This window comes from Haemorhous mexicanus, chromosome 3, assembly GCF_027477595.1.
Source record: "Haemorhous mexicanus isolate bHaeMex1 chromosome 3, bHaeMex1.pri, whole genome shotgun sequence".
Classification (NCBI taxonomy): Eukaryota; Metazoa; Chordata; class Aves; order Passeriformes; family Fringillidae; genus Haemorhous; species Haemorhous mexicanus.
Window position 1 is genome coordinate 9,539,638 of NC_082343.1, and position 23,385 is coordinate 9,563,022.

The following is a 23,385-nucleotide window of genomic DNA, read 5'->3' on the forward strand; positions in this document are numbered from 1 at the left end:
CCTGGGCCAAGTGTTGCTGTGAGGGCCTGCTCCCCCTGGAGCTCCTCTGCTAAGGGCTGGTTCCACAGCAGCTTCTGGCATTCCATGGGTGAGTTTGCAGCTGGTGAAGCCCTGTGGCTCTGGTGCCTGAGCGTGTTCAGGCAGGGCTATCCCTGACCGCAGTGCTCCGTGCTGCCGGATCTGGGCACCACATCTTCCCCAGGGTGGGAGGGAGGGAGCTGCAGCCACAGCAGAAGCACTCGTGGAGACTCCAGCATCGAGCCTCCCCCTTCTGGGAGCTCCAGTGAGGGAGTGGGTACCCCTGAATGGGGCTGAGGAGTGTCAAGAACAGGAGTGAGCACCTGTTTGGGAGGTGCACGTGAGGTAACAGGTTCCAGCACACTCCTGTGAGCAGTGCTGCAGGGACTCAGCTGGGGTGTGCAACCACCTGGGAGCCAGCTCACCCCCTCCTTGCGGCTTCAAGGGAAGCCCGAGGCCCAACCTGCAGCTGGGGCCTTGGTGGGGCAGCTGGGCCTGCACCCCTCCTCTGCCACCCCCAGGCTGAGTACCTCCTTCCACAGAGTCCTGAGGAGGCAGTGGCCTTCCCCCTTGCCCCGTACCCTGCCCACACAGGGACACACGGACCATGATCCAAGGTAGCTCTCACAAGTGTTCTTAATTAAGGGGAGGGGTCTCCCAGGTGGCTCTCAGCCATGTCCCCAACCCCTGCTTGGACCCACAGCTGCTTGGAGCTCTCAGCCACCACAGTCCCATCTCTGTAGCCCCCTTAGCCTGTCTTCTTCACGACGTGGATGAAGTAGCAGGGCACGTGGGCCTGGCCCGGTGTGTAGGGCTGGAAGTCGCCCAGGACGCTGTGCTGGCACTTTCCCTGGAAGGCTCCTTTCAGCAGGGCTGTGAAGGCCTCCAGCCGGTGCGGGTAGTACGAGAGGCGAAACTTGCTGCAAGGAGGCAGTGCTGGTGAGGCAGGGGGACAGCGGGGCACAATGCCAGCCACCCCCCCCCCCCATGCCGGGAGCCACCTCTGCAGCTCTTCTCACCTCAGCTCCGGGTCTGCCCCTGCCTCAGTGGGGGGAACCTGCACCGTGTAGTCCAGGGTCACCATGTGTGCCTTGTTGTTTACCAGCAGCACCGAGGTGGTGATGTCCTTGGTCAAGTCGCTCTGGGAGACCACAGGAGGACGTCTGTGTCCTGTGCGGACCCGGTGGCCCCCGGCCTGGGCACAATCCTGCTGCCTGCCCTGCCTGGCCCTCTTGAGGCCATGGGGCTGGGGCAAAGGGGGTTGGGATGGGGCAGGGCCTGCTAGCCACCGACCTTGTAATAGATGTTCTTGCCGGGCGGCGCGCAGCCCGTGGCCAGGATGTGATCATAGTTGCGGTGGTCGATGACCAGGACACCCCCAGGCCTCACCATGCTGGCAATGTTCCTCAGGGCCAGTTTGTGGTCACTCTGGTCCCCTAGAGAGGAAACGATGGCGTCTCCAAGCACTGGCTGTACCGCATGATACAGTCCATATGCCCTCATCTTATCCATACACACGTACACATGCACACACAAATACCTGCCCCTACCATCTTCTCCCAAATCTCAGCTTGGAGAACCCACAGCCCCACCCATGGCATGAGCTCAGGCATGTTCTCAGCCTCACTGGAGCAGAGCATGCCACGTGGGAAACCCACCGCCCGCCTTTGTGGCACAAATCTGGGTGTGCCTCCAGCCTTGCCACAGCAGTGACATTGATGCACAAACCTCCACCATGACCATGGAACCCAGTGGGCCCACTCATGTCACAGACTGGGGCAGTGGGGCCTCAGCTCCACCCTCCCTGGAGATGCACCATGAAACAGCAGCTCCACTGTGTGTAATCCCATCCCAACAATGACATGACTTAGGATATGTTCCCAGCTTGCTGGAACATACCATGCACACACAGGTGCTCCCCTTCCTCTCCCCTGGCCCAACTCACCTTTGAAATCAGGCAGGTGTGCAAAGGAGTTCCCGAGGCAGATGACTGCATCAAACCCATCCCCTGGCTTCTCCAGGTCCTTCTCCAGTGTGAGCCAGTTAGCCTCCTCGATGACTGCAGCACAGGGAAATGGATGAGGCTAGGGACACCCAACAGCTTCCCCTGCCTGCAAGACCCCATCCCAGCATCACCCAGCCCTCCCCAGGCCCCTGTGGCTGCTTGCTCTGGCCTTTGGCCAGCATCCAGACAAGCAAGGACCATGGCTTGTCTTTGCCCAACATCTGGCACTGTCAGGTTCCCGCACCAAGGCCACCCGGCCGGCGGCAGTCCCAGATGAGCGGTCCGAGCACTGCGCGGGGCCATGGACAGTGCGCTGGGGCAGCGTGTCAGTGTCCGCAGCCCCTCCCGGCCCCCACAGCCCCCGCACCCCATCGGTCGAAGGGCTCCTCCTTGCGCCGCTCCCAGCGCTCCTTCAGCGCGTACTTGAGCATCTTGTCGCTGGCATCGACGCTGGTCACCTGGAAGCCCTCCTCGAGCAGCATGATGGAGTCCACCCTGGGGACACGGCTGTCAGCGGGGCCGGGGACAGCACGGGGGGCCGGGGAGGGGGGCACTGGGGATGGCCAGGGGCAGCGAAGTCCCGAGTAGCCCCGGGCAGGGGGAAGGGACACTTGGGAGCTGGGCGGGAGCGGGGCGCGGGGCCTCACCCGGTGCCGCAGGCCACGTCCAGGACGGAGCGGCAGCGGTGCTGGCGGAGCAGCGCCAGGAGCCAGCTGCGGTACTCGGCCGTGCGGCCCCGCGTGTCCCCGATGTACAGCTGCCACACGCGGGCCGCCCGCCCGTCCGCGTACTGGTCCGGCAGCCCCTCCGCCGCCACTCCCAGCGACCGCGTCCTGTACACGCTGTCCACCATCCTGCCGCCGCCGACACCGACCCGGACCCGGACACCGACACGGCCGCGGCCCCTCAGCCTGGCTGCGCCGCGCCCCCGCGCGCCCCGCCCCCGAGCGCCCCGCCCCCGCGCGCCGGCCAATCCCCGTCGCGTCCGCCCCCGCGCGCCCGCCAATCGACGCTCGCGCCGCGCACCTCCCGCCCCCCGCCAGGCCACGCCCCCTGGCCGCGGCCCCGCCAATGAGCGCCGCCCGGCAGCGCTCGCGCCGCGCCCCTCACGGCCCCGACCTTTGCTTCGGCGGGGTCAGGGCCGAGCTCGGCCCGCGGGACCCGCCCGCCCCTCACCGGCCTCTCCCCGGGCCGCGGGGCCGGGCCGGGCCGCAGCATCGCTGATCCCGCACCTAGCAGCAGCAGCAGAAGCACGGCCGGCAGTGGCGGCGGCGACTCTGGGGAAAACGTCTTTATTTACAGTCCCGGCGGCGTGCGAGGGGCCGGCGGCGGGGCAGCACTCGCGGCCTCCCGGAGCTGGAGCCCCCGGCAGGGATGCGGCAGGGCCGGGTCCGCGGCTCCGTGACACCGAATCACGGGATAGCACCCAGGCTGGCAAGGCGGGGCCCGGCGCTCCGGTGTTCCCCGGGTCGCAGGTCCCTTTTCCTTTGGTACCCATAGGCACAGCGGGGCGAAACCCCGGAGCGGGCGGCCCTGGGGGCAGGGGTTGCGTGCCTACAGCTCATCAGCTGGGCTGTGGGTGAGCGGAGCCTGCTCCTGGACCCCCTCCAAGGCCTCCCCTGTGTCCGGAAGGCTGGCAGCTCCCTCGCGCTCATCCTTCTGGCCCTTTTTCTTCTTCTTCCCACTCTTTTTTTTGCTCTGCTTCTCCCCCACGCTTGCCAAATCACCCTTCTTGCCAGTCCACTTCTCTGCCAGGCAGCCTAGGGAAAAGAGAAGAGAGGGGCAGAGGGGGCTCTCATGGAGAGGCAGGACTCCCCATGCTTTAGCAAGGCTCCCCTGTCCTCCCAAGCATTCCTGCATTATTTCAGCCCCTGGAAGCAACCAGGACTTACTTGTGTCCTTTCCTTTTAGCACGTGGTTGGCACAGAGAAACTGGGAGAGATCCTCTGTCTGGTGGTGCCTGTACCAATCTTCGATCACATCTTCATACTCCTCTACCAGCACATCGCACTAGGGCAGAGAGGAGAGCCCAGCTCCAGACATGTGCTGGTGTGGCAGAACCAGGGCCAGGCTCCTGCCGCAGGTCCTGCCAACATCCTGCTCCCAACAGTGCACCCCTGGATGCTCTCCCCTCTTCCACTCCAGCCTAAAAGGTTTTTTGAGGGCCAATCCCACGGGGCAGGGTACCTGCTTTTTGAGGTCAGCCACCTCAGCGGAGGTCTCATTCCACAGCTCGTAGGGGATGTCCATCACCACCTTGACACCTTTGTGCACCAGATTGTGCAGGGTCTCGAACGTCTCTGACATGCCCTGTGAGGGAGGGAGCAGCACGGCCTGGTGAGGGGGTGCTCCTCCTGCAGGGCTCCCACTCTCTCCTCCCAGTGGCAGCACACAACACTGCCTAGCCATGCAGAACATGCAAATCAGATCCCTGGGGGGACCAGCATTACCAGGGGGGAGTTCAAGTGGCAGTCAGTTCCCCTCTGCAAACCTGGTCCCAAACCCCAGAGGAAGACAGCCCCAAGTTCCCTCCATGCCTGCCCACCGCCACCAAAGACAGCACCCCACATCTGACTTGGGGGGCAGCGTGGCCTTGCATGCCAGGCACTATCAGGGGATCCAGAGGATGGGAAGAATGACTCTGGTTTGTCACTCTGGCAGTGAAGGGATGGGAGAGGCACATTTGGGAGCAGGAACTGGAGGAAGGGCCCTCACCTTTGCGAATCTGTTACTGCCACTCCTCTCCTTGTGCAGGTTGTAATCCAACAGCCGCTTGCAGATGTTCTCTGTCACCTCAATTAACCGGATGTCCCTGCATGGAGAGAAAGGCTCAGGCTTGGCATGAGCCCCCAGCAACAGCCAGGGCACAGGGTGAGCCTGCCAAAGCCCCCGGCTCCAGAGGCATTGACAGCAGCAGAAGCCTCTCGGCCCACTGCCACTTACGACTGTGTGTACTTGACAGCAGAGCCCTTCCCGTCCAGGAAGCCATACTTGGTGTCGATCACCTCCTTGGTCTTGCCAGTCTCCTCGAAGGCAGATTTCAGCTCCACTGCTACGTACTTGCACACTGTGGGAAGGAGAGAGCACAGGTCCTTTAGGGGCTGTCACTGTTCAGACAGGCAACGTGACAGAGCACCTGGGACAGCAGCAGGAAACAGCCCAGGAACCGGGGATTTGGCCATCCAAAGAAATAACCAGGAATGGCTCAGCTGCTTCCCCTGGAGAACGCTTGAAGCAGGAACACCCAAACCAAAGTTTCAGAGTAAACCAGCTGCTGTGACACAGCTGGAAGTCACACAGGCTCAGTTCTGCCTGCAGCTTTCCCCCCAGTAGCCTCCACCTCCCTGCCACAAGCTACTCTCCTCCTTTTGGAAGAGCACAGGGTCCTTTCGCAACGCAAGTCCCAGTGCGGCTCAGAGCTTCTTCTTGTGATGGCAGCACGTCCCACCTGGTACTGGTTCTGTGCTCTCAGTGCCCTGGGGACACTGGGGCTGTGCTGGGGACTGAGCAGCTGGCAGGGCTCGGTGGGCTGGGTGACAGCACAAAGTGCTGGCCGTGGCCTCCAGGAACAGAACCTGGGGCTCTGCCTGCAGCAGAGACCACACCATCAACAGATTTAGAACACAGTGCATGGTTATTTTTTATAAAGCTAAAAAAAAAAGGCTTTATTTCTTCTGTAAAAAGAGCCCAACAGAGCTATAGAAACAGACAGCAGGGAAAATACCTCAGGGGTTTACAAGTGGGAATGGGGAGGAATGGAAGCCAGGCATGGTGAGGCTACTCCTCCCCCAAAAAGAGGGTCTCAGGAGGCTGGAGAAAGCTTTGTCCAGTGCTGTGGGGTCTGTTTGTCAGGAGCCACCTCTTCTTCGAGCTCCACTTTACGAGAAGTGCCAAGCTTCAGCAGGAATGGTCTGACAGCAATGAGCCAATGTCTTCTCCCAGGCACTTATGTGAGTTGAGAGAAGCCGCAGGCAGGAAGAAAGCAAAGTGGCTTCTCCAGTGGCGTTGAGAAGCCCTGTGTGCACCTCCTGAACAATCCTTTCTCTGCTGGCACAAGGGGTTGGAGGCAACTGTGGCCATTTCTCAGGTGGGATGATCTCTCCTTCCTGCAGACCCTTGGATCTCAAGGATGTCCCCCTCCACACCACATGTGCTGCAGCGTCCCCCACATGCCAGGAGGAGTGCTCAGTGCTGAGTCCAGTTATCCAGATGCTCCCTGCAGCTTTTGCTGAGCACTGACACAGGTTCGAAGCCTGGGCAGGAAGAGGAGCAGAGTGTGGTCAGTGCGTGCTCTGATGCTTCTCTGAGGTTACGCTGGTGCCACAGCAGAACTCGGACTTCAGCATCTTCAGAGCAGCTTCCCCGGCAGGGAAAGTTTTGTAAAGAACTCCCTATTTTTAAATTTTCTCTTTGTTGTTCAGCTCCACATGTGCCTGCACAACAAAGACAGAGGAAACCGCACCAGGCAGCAAATGCCCGTCATGACCTACCCTGGACTGCCTGCGAACCAAAGGGATACTCAGGAAGCATCACAGAGACCTAACTGTAAGCAGCACACACGACCAGTGCCAGCTACGAACCGGCAGGCGATCAAGTGACTGCCGGGAACAGCGATGCCCGCGGGCAGGAGGAGGGCAGAGGAGCAGCCCGCGGGGGCGCAGCCCCGCACCAGCAACCCCCGGCCCGAGCAGACAGCGGGCGGCCGCGAGTCAGCCCGGCCAACCCCGAGGCCCCGCTTACCCTCGCACTTGCTGGGCAGTCGCACCCAGTCCGAGTCGTCGCCCCCCGCCAGCGCCGCCGCCATCAGCAGCATCAGCAACGCTGCCCCCGCCGCCGCCGCCATGACTCCGCTTCCGGGGCGCGCTCCCGCCCCGCCACGCCCGGTTACCATGGCGACCCCGCCGCGCCGGCCAATGGCGAATGCGCGCCTTACCCGCGTGACCAATCCCCGCCGACAGCCGCCAACCAATCCCAGCAGGGCGCGGCCCCCGTAGCACCGCCCCCGGGCGGTCCCGCCGGGCGCCCACGTGGGAAGAGGCGCGCACGTGGCCGCGGGGGTACCTCGGGGTACCCCACAACCCTCCGGGGGCCCTCCCTGCCTCTGGAATTCTGGAAACCTTCCCCCCTGGGGTGCCTTGGGGCTCCTTCCCTACCTCTGGATAACTCTGGGTCCCTTCCCATCCTCCAGGAAATTCCAGGACCGTGCCACCCACAGAAATGTGTTAGCTCCTCTCTCTTGTCTCCTCAAACCAAGTTTACCATACAGTACCTCCCCCAGCCAACACTGGATCTTCTCCCTCCTCCATTTGGGGGTCCTCTCTCTAGTCTCCTGGGTATTTCCAGTGACTTCCACACCCCTACACCAAACCAGGGGGACTTACCCTTCATGCCCTCAGCTCTGGGCGAGGAGGATGGAGGTGAAGACAGCATCAGAGAGCAAGACCTTCAGCAGCACCACACGGACAGCCATAAGGAGCGCTGCCAAGGCAGGGGCCGGTGACACTGCAATGGAAGGGTGAGGTGATGCCTGCCACAGACACCCCCCTGCACTCACGTCCTTTCCAGGCCTGCCATGGGGCCACGTTTGAGCAGACTTAGCATCTTTACACATTCCAGAGACACCTCATGTCACCCTCATGCTGTTCCTGAGGGCAGGCTGGCTCTGACCCAGTTTCCCCATTCTTCCCACCAAGGTGAAGCTTCCCTCCCTCTTCCCCAGTCCCATAACACTGGGAAAATCCATTCCAACCACCACAAAGCCCCAGCCAAGCCACTCTCAGGGCTTTCTCCCCGGCAGCTGACATTCCCACCAGGCAGGGGCCAGAGACTCACCAGCTGTGCTACAGAGCTCTGCTGCCTCCTCGTTGCCTGTGGGATGAAAGAGCAGCTGGGGAGGCACTGGTAGCCCAGCACCAGGTGCATGGCAGGGCTAGCCACAAACCCCTTCCTGTGATCGGGGCAACAACGTTTGCCCCTAGGGCCTCACACCTGCTCCCTGCTGGCCCCAGAGGCCCCGCCGAACTCCCTCCCCGGGAGCCACCAGTGCCACTGGGCCGGGCAGCAGTGGCCAAGGCAGGCAGAGGGGATGGCAGCACGGCCATACCCGTGATGCGGATGGGGCGGGAGCTGTGGGACGGGGAGGTCCTGTTGGCCCCCACATGGCAGGCAAGTTCCCTCTCGCGCGGGGGGTCACTGGAAAGCTGGGAGACGGAGCAGACGGTGCCACCATCCTCCTGGGAGGCCCCATAGGCAAAGGACTGCAGGATACTACCGCTCCCACCGGAGATCCAGACGGCATGGCCAGAGCTGGGGGCCAGGTCGCTCACCACGCACACCACCAGCTGCCGGCGCTGCCCAGCTAGCACCATGCTCAATGGCCGGGTCAGCGTAGGCAGTGGCACAGCTGCCCTGCCAACTGAGCGAGACAGGTTCGGGGGCACTGCTTCCCTCACACATCCCACCCGCCACGGCCGCCAGCTCGGCAGAGCTCAGCCTTTGCATCCAGGCTGGGTGGCACCCGTCCTTTCCGCCTCCTGGGTTTGTCCCGGGGATACTCACGGGGCAGGAGCGGGAGCAGAGCGGCAGCCAGCAGCACCCGGAGCAGCTCCATGGCAGCTGCCGCGCATGAGGCCGCCAGGGCTCAGCCCCCACCCGCAGCTCCAGCTGCGCCGCCCACCGCCGGGGCTGCGGGGTCGGCGCGGCGCCCCCTCGCCGGTGGTACAGCCCCGCTCCGCCCCTCCGGGGCCGCTGCTCCTTCGCGGTCGCGCCACGGAGCGAGTCCCGGTCCCGGGGATGCTGCGGAACCACCGGGCGTGCGACACCCCCACCGCCTTCCGCCCGCCCAGCCCCGGGAGCACCCCCGGCCCAACAGGGCGCTGCCGGCAGGTGAAGAAGGAACTACACAAGAACTCTGGGCTGCATCGCAGGGTACGGCTGTGCCAGGGGCACACGCTCGGCCCCGCGGTGGCCGGGGCGGCAGGGGGGAACGGACGACACCTGGGACAAGGCGGGGTGGGTGACAGCTCCTGTGGACTTAAGGGGAGGACGAGCTCCAGTCCCACAAGATCCATGCTGCACATGCACGGGCCAGGCTGGAAATGCCTCTGCTTTATTCTTCAGCCAAATGCACCAAAACAAACCCCAAAGCCCAGCATCGCTCGGCTTGGTGACACCCAACACTTCCAGGATACACCGGGCAGAGCAGCCTTGGTTACTTGCAGTCAAGGCTGTGGCTTCACGCAGCAGAACTTTATGCCACCTTCTTTTATGACTCAAGGCACATGTATTGAAATAAAGAAAAACAAAACACGTACAATAACTTCAACACAAACCCCTCATTAAGGCATACATTTTTCAAAAATTTTCTTGAAAAAAACAGAAATTTTTTTTTTGTAATTTCCAGCTTTCACTTCATGCTGTTTTATGACATCTTCATACCTACAGTTTCAGCCTGAATTCAAAGAACCCCATCACTCTCAACCCAGGAGCTTGGGTGGAAAAGCAATATTGCCTGATTTTCATATGCATCTCAATAGCTGGTGATCCTTTAGGAAGTCCAAACAAACCAACAGAGCCATCTTTCCTTGCCCTACAGCTTGGCAAGCACCCCATCCCAATACAAACATCAAATTAATATTGAATTCTTTTGAAGAACCTGAGAACTGACTTAATACCTGAAAACTCAGGGACAAGGACAAAAATTGCTATGTGCCTCCTCCCTCCAACCACCACCATGCCAAGGACCAAGCTACTCCACGTTGAGCTTTGTTTTTATGTTCATGGCCGCCAGCTCAGCCACAAAGTAGCGGAAGACATGGGGCACAGGGACAACCTCAATGGCATCCACCTCGCTGCAGACGGAGCAGGAGTACCTCCTACTGCTGGTCACAGAGGACTGGGACAGTTTCTCCAGCACAGGGGACGTCATGCTGCCGCAGCTCGTGCACACGTAGGCTACGGAGCCGTCGGAGCAGTTGAAGAGGCGGTCCTGCAGCAGGAAGGACGTGCCGTGGGCCAGCAGAGCATCCCGCTCCATCTCGCCGAAGCGGATCCCCCCTTCCACGTTCCTGCCCTTGACAGGCTGGTTGGTGACAGCGTCTCGGGGCCCCGTGGTCCTCACCTGGAACTTGTCGGAGACCATGTGGCGCAGGCGCTGGTAGTACACCACCCCCACAAAGATCTCTGCCTCCAGCTCCATCCCGCTGATGCCGCTGTACATCTTCTCTGTGCCAAAGAAGTTGTAACCCGCGCTCGCTAAAGTCTCACCGAAGTATTTCAGAGCAGATTTCTTCTCGGTGAAGGTGAAGGGAGTGGCATCATAGGACACCCCGTGCAGGGCTGCTGACTTCCCCGCCATGCTCTCAATTAACATCCCAATGGTCATGCGGGAGGGAAAGCCGTGAGGGTTGAAGAGGATGTCTGGAACCATCCCGTTCTCTGTGAAGGGCATGTCCTCGACGGGCCACAGCTGGCTCAGGATACCTTTCTGTCCGTGACGGCTGGCAAATTTGTCTCCAATAGTGGGATTTCGGGGAACCCTCACAGTGATGCAAGCCTTCTTGAACTTCCCAGTGCCACGGTCATTGCTGCACAACCTAACGTTGTCCACAATGCCCACTTCCTTACTCCTGTGTAGGAACAATCATAGCAAAGGTGTCAGGTTTGATAATAATTTTTAGTTTCAAAAGGAAAATGAAGCAAAAAACTTAAACCACTTATAAAATGCCTCTGAACAGCTGAGAAACACCACCATTCTTCAAAGTACTACTCAGTAGTGAGGGAACTCAGACTATGTTAGAATTAGGGCAAGGAAGCATTACAAAGGCATCTTCCAAGTGCCATTCAGGTACCGCTTTCAAGTGATCGGGTAATGTGCCACCCATGATTTAAAATAAGGATCATTTCAACCTGGTTCATCTGGATCACACTTTGTATCAGATAAAATACATCCCACTGCCATTTCCATTGTGTTAAGGCAGCAGCCCCTTTCCCTACCACCAATAAATTCACACCATACTGATGGGATCCCAAAATAAAGAACCCCATTCAGTTCTTCAGTAGAGAGGGAAGTTCAGAGCAGAAAGGGAATGCAAAGTGTGAGCTTTGACAAGTTCAGGGTTGTGCTCCTTCTACAGATGAGCCCTCAGCCTGATATTCCATGTGCCAGGGGTCTGCTGCAGGCTTAACTGTTATCATGTCCACATAAAACCAGCACAGTCAAATCACCAAAAAAATATCCTCCTGGGGTAAGCCAGCTCTGCAGCACACACTGGCTTAGAGAAAAGATGTGACACATGCCTGGGAGTCACCTACAGTACGAACTTCATGCCTCTGTCATGCCATGGACACTGTTATGTGAGGAGAAAAGGGAACATCTGCAGGGAAAGGGCCAACTGCCCTCCCCAGGGGGTGAGCAGAGCCAGAGCAACAAGCTGTACTTACGGATAGTACGCAGTGAAGGTCTCCCCTGTGTTGAGGTTCATGAAGCTGTAGAAGGGGTCCCCAGGCTGCAGGATAGACCCTACAAAAGGCAGTCCATCAGCATCCAGCTTCTCCCCAACGTTTGGATCACCAGGCCTGATGCCAAATACTAAATTATCTCCTGCCCTGCTGGCTTTAAGGGAAAGGTCAATGCTCTCTGCCTTGATAACACTTCCATAAGCAAATCCTCTCTGCCAGGAAGATTTATTTACGATCTAAAAAGGAGAAACAAAAACCTGTTAAAGACTTGCTGATAATTTCAAAGAAGAAAACATTTACAAAGGTAAACATCAGACCAAAATGGGAACATTGCCTTTTTAAAGTCTCCCAGTAAGTCACCATTCCAAAAGGCTCAAACCTTGTAGAACCCCAGTATTTTTCAAAGCTGGAAGGCCATGGTCTTGGACAAACAAAGCTCTGCTCTACTCCCAGCACTTCCAGCATTGCCTGCTGTGACAACACAACCACTGTGCTGCTGAATCTGCCCAAAAGGCAGAGCACCAGCACAGACAGAAAGCGGGGTCTTCTCAGCTGAGTATCACCCCTACTCCCAGTGCCCCACATCAAATTCCTATCACAGGATAGCAGGATTTTTTCCCTTCTGGTGGTTTACCATTGCATCTTCCATGTCATAGCCACTGTAGGAGATGACAGCCACGATGGAATTGGTGCCAACGGGATAGCTGTCCATCCCATAATAGTCATACATGCTGGGCCTCACCAGAGGGCTCTGGGGGGTGTGCAGGTGGTACAGCTTGTTATCCGAGCGATCCTTGTAGTTGTACACAGGAAACCCCATGGTCTGCTTTCCTGGAGGGAAGGAGGGAAACCTGGATTTATTCCTCCATGTATCTTGTTAAGAAAAGAGTTGGAAATACTTACAAATTAAGAAGGATTATCAATCTTAACCCCCTTGGAATTTAATAATTGCCCTAAGCCCAGCTCTAATTTTTTATGAACCACAATACTCAATGCCTTTCACAGCATTTCATAAAGACTACACCTAATATTGTTTTCTTTTCTGCAGATTTCTTTTTTGCAATTTCAAAATCCCCGCTAAGGTCAGCGTGGTGTTTCTAGTTTTGCTTACTTGGAAATTTTTTTGTGTGTTTTCTTGTTTTGTTTTGTCATTTTTTGGGGGGTGTTTGTGTGTCTTCTCCCCAGTGTTTCCCAGAGTGAGGCCCATGTTATGTATTTCCAGGTCAAAAAGCATTTGCTTCTGCAGCATCAATATCCTGGCAAAGGAATCGAGTTTTGTACAGTCATATTGCTATTTGCAGAAAAGTATGAGAAGGAGGTAGTGTTTTAAGGACATCTTTCTGAAAATACTGTCAGAAATTCAATATACTAGAGGTATATGAGGTGTTAATCCTATGTATCGATATTAAAACCCCATATTTTATAAACAAACAAACAAATTCAATATACTAGAGGTGTTAATGAGGTGTTAATCCCTCTGCCCAGGGTCTTGCAGCACTGGGTACTTCAGCACTTACCCATCTGGCACTGGTACATGTTCCGTGGACTTTGGTTGTGGTCAGAGAAGGGAATGAGATTGGCCACCACACTCAAAATGCTGTGAGGGAAGAGTTCCTGGTGAGTAGTCACTCCAGGCACCACCTCTGACTCCAGTGTGGCCACATTCATGAAGATCTGCAAACATCAAATTGGATAATGCTTGTACACTTCCTTCTTTTAAAGGGAAGGAAACAAAACAAAGCTGTCTCTGATGGCTTTCTGTCCATTTCAGTTTTAGCTGCGGTTGTTGCCTGCACTGCAGTGTATTTGCAAGACAAATTAGACAGCTGGTAAACCACCTATCACAGATTAGTTGCATGGGAAGGAAGCCTGAAATACAGAACTGCAGTAATGTGTCCTCCTTTCTGTCTCCCACTTTAATAGTTCCAAGTGGATGAGCTCCCCAGCAATCCACTGGGCTGCCCAGGAGCCATTTGGCAAACACAATGTAACACAAGATGACATGGTACACACAACACAGCAATCCTTCACCTCAAATCTTTATTAAGTTAATACCAAGTGCAGATCTGAAGATCTCAAAAAGATCTCTACAGTCCAGCTATGACAGTTACCAGAAATCAATTTGGAGGAGGGAAAAAACCCCTTCTGTCACCTATTCTAGCTCTTCAACACAAGCCTCATCCTCAGCTCCTTTCATAAATATTTACCAAACCCATTTTTGATGCTAGGTACCTCTGTAACATGGGAACATGCAAACCCCACCTGTTCCAGAGTCCCAATCCATTCATTCCTTCCATAGGACAGGTTTCTGACAGGCCGCACCATCCGACAAGGGTTAGTGAAAATGAAGAGCCCAGGATACAGGCTGGGTTTTCCTGTCATTGGGATAAGGACCACTTCTGCCCGGGCAGGAAATCTCTTCTCTTGTGTTATCTGTTGGTGCAAAGAAATAACAATCTAGAAACACAAACCAAGTTTAACTAAACTGCATCCACCTGGTCACACAATGATAAGGTCAACTATAGGTGTAGCCACTAATAAAAAGCTATGGTGAGGAGTTCTTAGAAATACTTTTAGAAAAACCTCTACCAAAAAAAAACCAAAAACCAGAATATGTCTTATCTTGCCTTTTCCAAGAAAATGTTCTTTCAAAAACTGTAACTTCATAAACCAACAGATGAAACATGGATTAATAAAAAAAGGTAACACAAAAGCACACTCCAATACTAATATACAGCCAAAGATAAATTACTGGGTCAGATAAAAAAAAAAAAAAAAGGAAGCCTAAGAAGTTCCAAACACTGCTATTTTTGACCACTGCATGTTGAAGATGTTTAGCTAAGAAACATTTCAAACAAGACAACAAACCTTGAAACGGCGGAGCGTTTGTGCAATCTCGGGAGCCAGCTCCTGCTCTACCCAGCCCACCATGGAGCCATCCAGCACAACCCTGTAGCACTCTGAGTAAGGCTGGCTTGGAGCTGCATCAATGGGGGTGACACCTGTGGCAAGAAGGGGTTGATAGACAGAACAGCCAAAAAAAGCAAACAAAACACAGGAGTTATTTCTGCACTTCTCAGTTCACATCTAGAAACTTTCTGAGACATCAGAAAATTCTTGGCAAAACCATAGACAGGTTCAATGGAAAATGAAAAACATTTACAACTTAGAATGTAAATTCCCTCCTCATTTTTCTGACTGAAATAAGGATTCTCATTATTGCGGTAATCACAAGTGAACTGCAGTTCAGTTCAAGTCATTACAAAGTTACTGCTTAGTCCAGTTTCTCAGAGAATTCCTTGTGCAATTCCTTGTTGCTTCAAAGAACATCTCACACTACAGCACACTGGGATGCTGACATTGAATGTTACAGGCTGATGTGCCTGTACAAGCAATGTGTTATTTACCACTAAGCAGAAGCCCAGTAAGTACAGGTCAAACTTGATTTCACTTCTCAGCTGAGCAGTGTGCTGTGATGCTGTGTGAAGAACCCTTCCCAGGCATGGGGCACTTCACTAAACCATCAGGCCAGTGAAACATACCCAGGGAACATAACAAAGGTGGGATGTCTGTCACGGGCACCATCTCAGTGACAATTTCACACAGAGCTGTCATGTGGTTCATCAGCCCACAGGGCTCTCCATCTGGGGTGTCCACAGGGCACAGGAAGCCCCAGGATTCGGGCAGCAGCTTGCGCACAGTCGTGGTTCTCATCTGGGAAAACGCCGCCCCTCTGTGTATGCAGCGGAAGTGGGAGAGGTAGCGGATGAAATTCAGCTTGTCCCCCACCACACAGAGACCACTGGCCTGCAGCATGCCCAGCCCTAGGGAACAAAGGGGAGATTTATGTCAGGAGCTCATCCAGCTTTAAGAAACGCGGGATGATGCTACAAGACAGTTTCTTATTTTTCACAGCCCCTGAAAATGCTCACACTGGATCCCAACAAGGCAGGTGCATGTGCACAGGCAACTCAGTGACCTGTAAGAGACCTAGAGACTTTAAATTCCAAGCTATTCCTTAAAATCTAGTTCCTTTTACAAACATGTGGAAGTAATTGCCAGTAAAGAGAATAGGGAATTTGCAGCTATTATGTTTTACCAAAATTCTGCAAGTTTTCAATCTAATTTCATTTTCTAGTGGGCACTCCATTACAACTCTGTCATACTGGGCACTTCAGGGAAGCGTCAGATAAATCTGAACCTACATCAGCAAACTTGTTTCTCTCCATTTAAGCTCACATGACTAATAGGACAATTGTGGTTAAAAAAATGCCCCTTCTCTTACACTGCACCTTCTAAGAAGAAATAATCTTTGGGAAAGCAAATTGAATTATGGTCACTGTTTTGAACAATGCTAAATTTCATTTCAACTATTCATGTGAGTACAGACTTTGCTTTCATAACTAACCTGTTCTATACCATGCACACTGCCTATGCTTGTGCATAAATCTTGCCTTTTTCCTCAACTATCCCTTTCTTCAAACCCCTTTTAGCAATTCAGTTACAGTGTACAATGTCTGCCTACAAGCAGTTGTTTCCAGTTAAGAGATCTATTTTATGTTGTTCCTCATTTTGTTTTACAGGAAAAAAGGAAAAAAAAAAGGTCACCTTAAGCCTGCAGATTTACCTGTTTTAGACCTCAGGTTACCAGTTGCAAGCAGATACTCAAATGGCTTGGTGAAGTCTGGTGCCAGGCTGAATGCCTTCACCAGGCTGTCTGTATTTAGGCTGATATTTGCCTTTTCTGCTCTTTTCTCCAAAACAAACCGAACAGATTGCAGCCAGGTTTCAAGCCTCTCCTACGGTGTAAAAGTGAGAGATTTAAAATTAAAACAGGACAGGAAAGGCTCAAATTAGAACACCAGTTCTAATCTAGCACATCAGCTGCACATGCCACAGAACTTCTCTGAAATTAGCAAGATGGACAACTTTTAAGGAACTGACAGTTTTCCAGACTTATTTCCAAGACTGACTTCATTCTATCAAGATGCTGATGGTATATGTCAACACAGAACTAAAAGGAAAACACCCACCCAACAGCTTGGCAATCACTTCCACCCAGAATGGTGATGAGTCTGGCAAATGAAGTACAATAAGAGAATTTCATAAAGCACAGACAACCCAAAGCAGAAACTGTACCTACAATCTGACCACAAGGACAACTCTGTATACAGTGTACACTGTATCTACTGTATGCTTTAGACTATTTAGGATCTTAGGATTCAAAAAAAAGGGGCTGTTAACTCACTCCCCTGCTGATCTGACAGCAAGGGCTAGGCAGGAAAACAACTTTTTCTGGCTCCTGGTAGCTGTTTTTCATAGCACTAAAATGCTTCCCCAAGCTCACTGTCAAACCACTCAAGTAGTAGAGAATTTTTTGCAGGCTTTCAACAAAACAATGCTAAAGAAAATTCTGGCTAAAGGGAAAAAGGAAGATTATAGAAATAAGTAATAACACAGGGAAGTATCTTATTTGGGTGTGAGAACTACTATTCCACAGTGAACTTCACGGGACAGTCAAGCTTCTGAACACGACTTCTCTACTCCCAGCATCCTAAAATGAGGTATCCCTATAAACTGAATTGGAATAGATTAGTAGTAAGTTACCTGTTTAAGTCAGAAGCATGTTACCAACTTTCTGATCTGCAAAGAAATGTAAAGATGTGGGAGCCATGCCCTTACCTTTAAGAACATAAGGAAAAGCTGTCCTGGGGTAAGCACCTCATGATTCATAAGGCTGTCTGGATTATCTTCCATGCATTCCCCTTTGGCAAAAGCATAGAGCTTCTGGGTCATCATACAGAGCAGGTAGAACTTTTCAGTTCTATTGGTCAGGTGAATACAGATACAATTGCTGAAGGAAGAGAAAGAAGGACAACTACCATGATCTCTTCATGCTAGCTTCATGTTCTTCAAGTCTCTCCTAAATAACTGTAAACAAATTTTTTTAAATAAAAGCCTAACAAGGCAAGTAGACATAAACTACAAAATACTTCTGTTAGCACTATCAGCGTCCTGTCACAGAAACTCCAAATCTCCACTGCTATCAAGCCATGTATGAAAAACTGTGGGCTGAACAACAGTCTAGCACGAACAAAAAAGGAAAACCACACCTAATTCCTAAAGCTGGAGGAAGAGCAAACACCTATTTTACCAGAAAAATTAATTTTTTAGTTGAATGCCTGCCACACTGACAGTCTCAAAGCCAATTCTTCCACTGCTTTCTAACTTATTTCAAGTAAGAAGATATTAAAGCATTTATTTTCTGCCATTTTAAAATATAAAAATTATTCAGAGTTGACAGAGATTGTGTGAAACTGATAATATACTGCAGTATTTCTGTTCACCAAATGGATCCTCAGTCACAGAACTAGCTTTAACCTTCTCTTTCTCAATTTTTTGTCTTTCGATGAGATCACAAAAATGCCATCTCAATAAAAACTGTCACCCACTTGTGAAACTGTTTTGGGAATACTTGCATCAATCCTTTAAAACACATATCATAATACTCTCCCATATGCCTATAAATTCAACACAATGACACTGGATCCCAGCCACAAACAGACCTCAGAATGAAATCTGCAGCCTGTTCATTGCTGTACCACTCAGGCAGGTTGAGTTTCACTCTGAAGCTCTTTCCCAGGTAATCCAGGACGTTTTGCTGTGTCAAACAGCCGGCATCCACCACTGCTCTCAACATCTCAGTAACACAGTTCGTATAAAAGGTGTCATCTTCCCTTCCTTTCACCAACTCTTCAAAAATCTGGTAGTCTGGGAAATTAACTAATGCCTGAGAGACAGAAGTTCATCAGATCAGAAAAATAAGGTCATAACAACATCTGTCTACAAAATACATCTAAAGAACTAAGGCTGTATACTAACCCATGATTTAGGTTTTCATTTGTGATTAAATGCCCTTCTACAATGAAAACTGCAAAATGCTGTTGGGTTGAGGTGCTTAGAGTGTAATGCAGGGAACATTCAAACACTGATAATGATCTCCATCCAGACCATTCATTAGAAAAACCCCACATGAGTGTGTGATTCTCCCCTCATCTCCTGTCCCTACAGGCACTTCCTCTGCTGCAGACTGAGTGTTTGATTAGTGTTGCACAGTTTGGATGACCTTTCTCCAATCACTGAAAATACTCCAAGTGGAATTAGCTTCTTCTCATTACTTAAAATAAAAATGCTTTGCAAAACTTCTGCATTTGTTCAATACAGAAATAACAAGCATTCATTGCTTACCTTCAGAGCAAATCCCAAGGGGAGGAAGAACAACTCCTTGCGAAAAATGAAATTCAACATAACACAGCCATTTTCCAAGTAGTGAAGGTTCATATTTATTGCAGTGTGCTCATCCTTGACACAGTGCATCACCACCCCTGGAAAAATCACAACATCAGCACGAGCTGCACAAAACCAAGTGGCTGCATTGCTGTGTCATGTTCAAGGAATGCGAGACAATTCATGACAGAAACTTTGGTACTTCTTGGCTGAGAACATGAGGCAGATCACTCGCTTCATTGTCAGTATGCCACAACTCAGCACTTAGCTAAAGAGGGCTGTGTCTCAGGACAGTCAGCACATCTGCTAGAAGGCTTGGAAGATGCACAAAGTTTTTAAAGAAAGACCCAGGCCTCAACTATCCTGTTTGCAACCTTTGATTGCAGGACAGAGTAACGTACAAGTACTGCTCCTAATGGCACTCTTATCTCTGTGTTTGGGTGGCAGTGCAGCAGCAGTGTTTCCTGGTCCAGCTCTACACTATCATCTGCAGGACAAAGAAAAATAAAACAAAAAGGGACCACATAATCTGGCACTGCCTTGAAATAAACTAGCATGGAACTACAGTGTGTGCTCAAGCACCACGGTCCAGTCAAATCAGCAACTGGCAACACCTGAGTTTAAAATGCTATTTAACATTTGCTGGTTTAATTCAATTTTAAACTGGTTTTGCTGAGCATACATGACAAAGCCAAGGTGCAGCCATGAACCTAGTTTACTCTGCTTCATGGATATTAAATCTGCCATCATGAAGTATGGACAAAATCAGTGAGATTAGTTCAGTGGATAACGCTGACTTGTACTGAAGGTGAGGTTTTAGTTACATCTTCCACACAACAAAAGGTGGCAAGCACTGCAAAGCCTGGAATAAAATCTCCTTGCATCCCATGGGTAGCTCAGACAACTCCCACGAGGCAAGTCCCTGCTTCTTGCTTGTACCTTCATGATGGTGTGTCTACCCTTTATTCTTATGTGCAGCAAAAAGTATTAACACTACTCAAGAACTGCAACAAAACAAACTACCAAAATTCAGCTACAGAAGGTCACTCCTGTTTGTCCTCAAGCACTTGTTACTAGGATGCTGCAGGAAACTGCTGAGCTTACCATACTCTGTGAAACCAGGGCCTCTGTTTTTCCACTTATGTCTTGTCATTGCAAGAGGGAAGTTTCGCCTGGGCATAATCAGCATCCTGATTACTTTTTCTAAGCCATTGATTATAAAGTAGCCTCCCATTTCCTGGAAGGAGAAGAAAAATCATTTTAATACACTTAGAAACTCAGAATTGGCATTGTGAGTAAAAGAAAAAAATGCCTGTACTATAAACAAAAACCAAACATTTCTTTTGTAAATAGCAAGACATGATTCGGCACTGCTTTTGGAATGGCTGCACTCCTTAGCAGGGACTTATGAAGTCTAAAGGTAGCATAGTGCAAGGAAAAGGGTGCATGGTCCACAATTTAGAGGAAGAAAAAACCTTTGTGATCAATGGAACATATGTGAATAGCTTACATTAACTTTCTAAGGTAATTAAAAAAGCTCTGAAGTTCTCACTTTGAGTTTATAAACCAGAAGGATTTTCAGAGCAAAAGACCTCTGTCTGGTCACATACAAGCTTACTTTTCTGATTTTCTTTTGCAGTTTTCTCTGTCTTTGTTTGTTAGTTCAAAATGCAGAGCTAAATAAGTCTGTATTCAATTATGGACAGCTAACATGCTACTGGGAAGACAGGGAAATGCTGCAGAAGACAACTGGGAATGGAAATGTCTCTTTTAATGCCTGTACTCCAAATCTTTCTCCCCACGGAGTCCCCTTCACAGCACTTTCAATTGCTGTGCAGCAGCTGAGAGGTTCTATACCAAAACTGTAGATATTGACATCAAACAGATCCCTGTGCTCAAGAACAGCCATGGCTGCAAACTTCTCAAGCTGCTTCATCCAGCCCCCATAAACAACCTGCTTTCAAGAGAAAATGGGAAGTCAAACTTGAAACAAAATATCAATGTTCAAGCCCAGCAAAGAGAAGGTGACCTGACAGATGGCTCAGGTAAAACACAGACCTTCCTGACCCTCAACATCCCCGTTACCTCTTCCTCCTCATGGTGCTGCAGAAGGTCTTGTGGGGAAAAACCACAGAGGTTGCACAATTTGGACTTCACCATGATTGGAATATACCCTAAGGGCTGTTTGATAGTCCCTTGTGGCATGTCATTCACTGACCAGCTGATATCAGCCTAAAACAACACAACACCAACAGTAAGCGAGTTAAGTTGCCCTTTTAATATTTCATGCTATATCAACTGTACCTTTCATACAACCACAAGCAGTTAAACAGACTTGTATTACTGTAAAATGGCAGCAATAATAAGAAAAAGAGCCAGGAGATACATGCATAAAGATAACACTCTGGGGGACAGTCAATGCGGGTTCTCAGAAGAAAATCATGTAAGTCTGGAGTCAGGTAAAGAAATTGCTGGCTGAGCAAACAAGGTTGGTCTGGCTTCCTTTGCCTTCCAGACCCTTCAACAGAGCAGCCTAAATTAAAAAAAGACAACCACAGGACAGGAAACTTCAGAAGGTAACACTTAAAGCAGAAGAAGACAGCAAGTGTCCACTGAAAAGACATCCACACTACAGGCCTGACAAAATCTTTCCTTTCTTCACTCAGCACATTCATGAGTGATCTGAAAACCAAGAAAGAAACGCATGGAGGAGAGAAAATTTATTAACAAGTTCTGGCACTGTGTGAGCAAAGAATCCTAACTTTACATGCAGAATGACAGGCTTTGAAAGAGCTGCTGACCTGCAGGAGAGAAACACTGGCAGTGCAATAGAGGAACATGGTTCAACATCTGGCAGCAGCAAAAATGAGAAAACTGAGTCTCAGAAATTACTGGAAAAGGGAAGAGAAATGCCACTATGCCCCTTTAAATCCACAGGGCAGCCTTACACAGGGACTGCTGCAGCCTGGTCTACACCTGAAGTGATGACTAAGGGTCTACAGCTGCTCAGCAGACTGGGGCTCACATCCTACCCTGGGGCAGTGGGAACTGAGGGAGGGATATGGAGCTAAAGCAGCATGGTGGAAACAGGGAGTGATTACTGACTGTTTTCTGCTGTGCATGGGCAGGGAAGGGCAGAGGTTAACTTGTTCCAGCACAAGACAATGCCTTTTCACACAAGGCACAGCAGACTGTTCTAACAGCTTAGAGCATTCAAAAAATAATTAAAAAGACAATGGGGAAAAAAAAAAAAAGGAAAATAATTCAGGTAAGGAAAACAAAATCAGCTGTAGCTCAGGAAAATCTAAGATCCACTGGGAATGCAGCTATGAACAACCTGCCCCACTTTCATTTTCAGAAAAGGTACTGCACTTAGAGTAGCTTTTATCATGGCAAGGTATACAGATTCAGAGAAATTAAAAAAAAAAAAAACCAAACAAAAAAGAAAACAAGCAAAACACCTGAAATTCCATGCAAGCACTCCTTTGCACCAGGTGCCTGACATAACAATCAACTCAGACACAACTACATAATTTTAATAGAAAACAGCAATATGCAATCCTTTCACACTGCAAAGGAAAATATTTGCTGGGGATGCTTCCTCTCCAGGCAAATTTCAAAGCACTTCACAAAAACCAAGAACCTGTGAACAGGAGAGATTTATAGCTCTGAACTTCTGTATGGGAGCAACGCTGCTTTTGAAACCTGGATTCCTGCAGAAACAAGACTTAGATTATGCTGCTCTCTGGGATGACACGGGGTATCCATCCAAGGTCTTCCAAGCCGGCTGGCTGCTTGCAGGGAGACACGGGAAAGGAGGGCAGCGGGGCCGGGACCACGACAAGCTTGATGTGCGGGGAAAAACAGCGAGGCCGCACATCACCAACACCCCAGAGCCCACGGGCGGCAGTGCTCCCTGAACCCCCCGTGAGATCGCTGAGCCGGGAAGGGGCCTTTAAAACTATAGCACGGGGCCGGGACAGGGACAGGCGTGTGCGGGGCGGGCGCGGGCACTTACGGTGATCCTGCCGCGGTAGGTGCTGCGGAGCCCGCGGCACTCAGCCGGGAACACCCTCCTCTCCTGGCACACCGTCCCGGCCGGCACGGCGGGAGGGGAGATGGATACCCCGACCAGGGTCAGCGCCAGCCGGGTGTCCTTCAGCGCGAACTCCACCGAGGGCACATCCTGCAACGGCACCGGGTCAGCGCGGCGGGGCCGGGAGAGGGCCCGGCGCCGCGCCGCCCGCCCCCCGCACCTGCACGGCGCGATAGACGCCCTCGCTGACGGCGTAGTTGAAGGACTCGATGTGGGCGCTGGTGAGGTCGCGCTGGGTCGTGCCGCGCCGCGGCGGCCGCAGCCGGTGCGGGTCCGGGCGCGGCTCCGTCCCGGTGCCCGCCATGCCGCGCGCTCCTCCTCACGGGAAGCGGCGCACGCCGGGACCGCCGCGTGCGGGGCTGGCACCGCCTTCTGCCGCGCCCCGCGCGTGCGCCCCACACCCGGCCCCACCCCCTCCGCGCGCCGCTTCCCGGCCGCTCCAGAGGCGCGTCTATCCCTGCGGCCGCTCCTGTCCCCGGAGCCCGCCCCGCAGCTCCGTCCCGCCGGGCTGCGCTCCTCC

The 23,385-nt window shown here is 52.0% G+C and overlaps 4 protein-coding genes across 4 annotated transcripts; all 4 read right to left on the minus strand.

Moving 5' to 3' along the window:
* Positions 1–631: 631 nt before the first annotated feature.
* On the minus strand, positions 632–2,953 carry GNMT (glycine N-methyltransferase). The gene is made up of 6 exons (XM_059840774.1): positions 2,671–2,953; positions 2,391–2,518; positions 1,964–2,077; positions 1,312–1,454; positions 1,038–1,159; positions 632–938 (listed from the first exon to the last, which is right to left on the minus strand). Exons 1-6 carry the CDS (start codon positions 2,874–2,876, stop codon positions 767–769), a joined length of 885 nt encoding a protein of 294 aa, XP_059696757.1. The 5' UTR covers positions 2,877–2,953; the 3' UTR covers positions 632–766.
* Positions 2,954–3,299: 346 nt separating this feature from the next.
* On the minus strand, positions 3,300–6,946 carry CNPY3 (canopy FGF signaling regulator 3). Its single transcript, XM_059840775.1, has 6 exons — positions 6,764–6,946; positions 4,967–5,090; positions 4,739–4,835; positions 4,211–4,333; positions 3,916–4,033; positions 3,300–3,783 (listed from the first exon to the last, which is right to left on the minus strand). Exons 1-6 carry the CDS (start codon positions 6,912–6,914, stop codon positions 3,578–3,580), a joined length of 819 nt encoding a protein of 272 aa, XP_059696758.1. The 5' UTR covers positions 6,915–6,946; the 3' UTR covers positions 3,300–3,577.
* PTCRA (pre T cell antigen receptor alpha) lies at positions 5,658–8,849 on the minus strand. The gene is made up of 5 exons (XM_059840776.1): positions 8,582–8,849; positions 8,127–8,438; positions 7,856–7,891; positions 7,405–7,525; positions 5,658–6,276 (listed from the first exon to the last, which is right to left on the minus strand). Exons 1-4 carry the CDS (start codon positions 8,631–8,633, stop codon positions 7,416–7,418), a joined length of 510 nt encoding a protein of 169 aa, XP_059696759.1. The 5' UTR covers positions 8,634–8,849; the 3' UTR covers positions 5,658–6,276; positions 7,405–7,415.
* A 433-nt stretch (positions 8,850–9,282) lies between these two features.
* On the minus strand, positions 9,283–23,183 carry POLR1B (RNA polymerase I subunit B). Its single transcript, XM_059840777.1, has 15 exons — positions 23,026–23,183; positions 22,788–22,955; positions 20,855–21,001; positions 19,874–20,006; positions 18,731–18,867; positions 18,049–18,272; positions 17,165–17,336; positions 16,110–16,281; positions 15,025–15,306; positions 14,351–14,484; positions 13,745–13,915; positions 13,000–13,156; positions 12,117–12,313; positions 11,465–11,718; positions 9,283–10,650 (listed from the first exon to the last, which is right to left on the minus strand). Exons 1-15 carry the CDS (start codon positions 23,167–23,169, stop codon positions 9,771–9,773), a joined length of 3,372 nt encoding a protein of 1,123 aa, XP_059696760.1. The 5' UTR covers positions 23,170–23,183; the 3' UTR covers positions 9,283–9,770.
* Between the last annotated feature and the right edge of the window lie 202 nt (positions 23,184–23,385).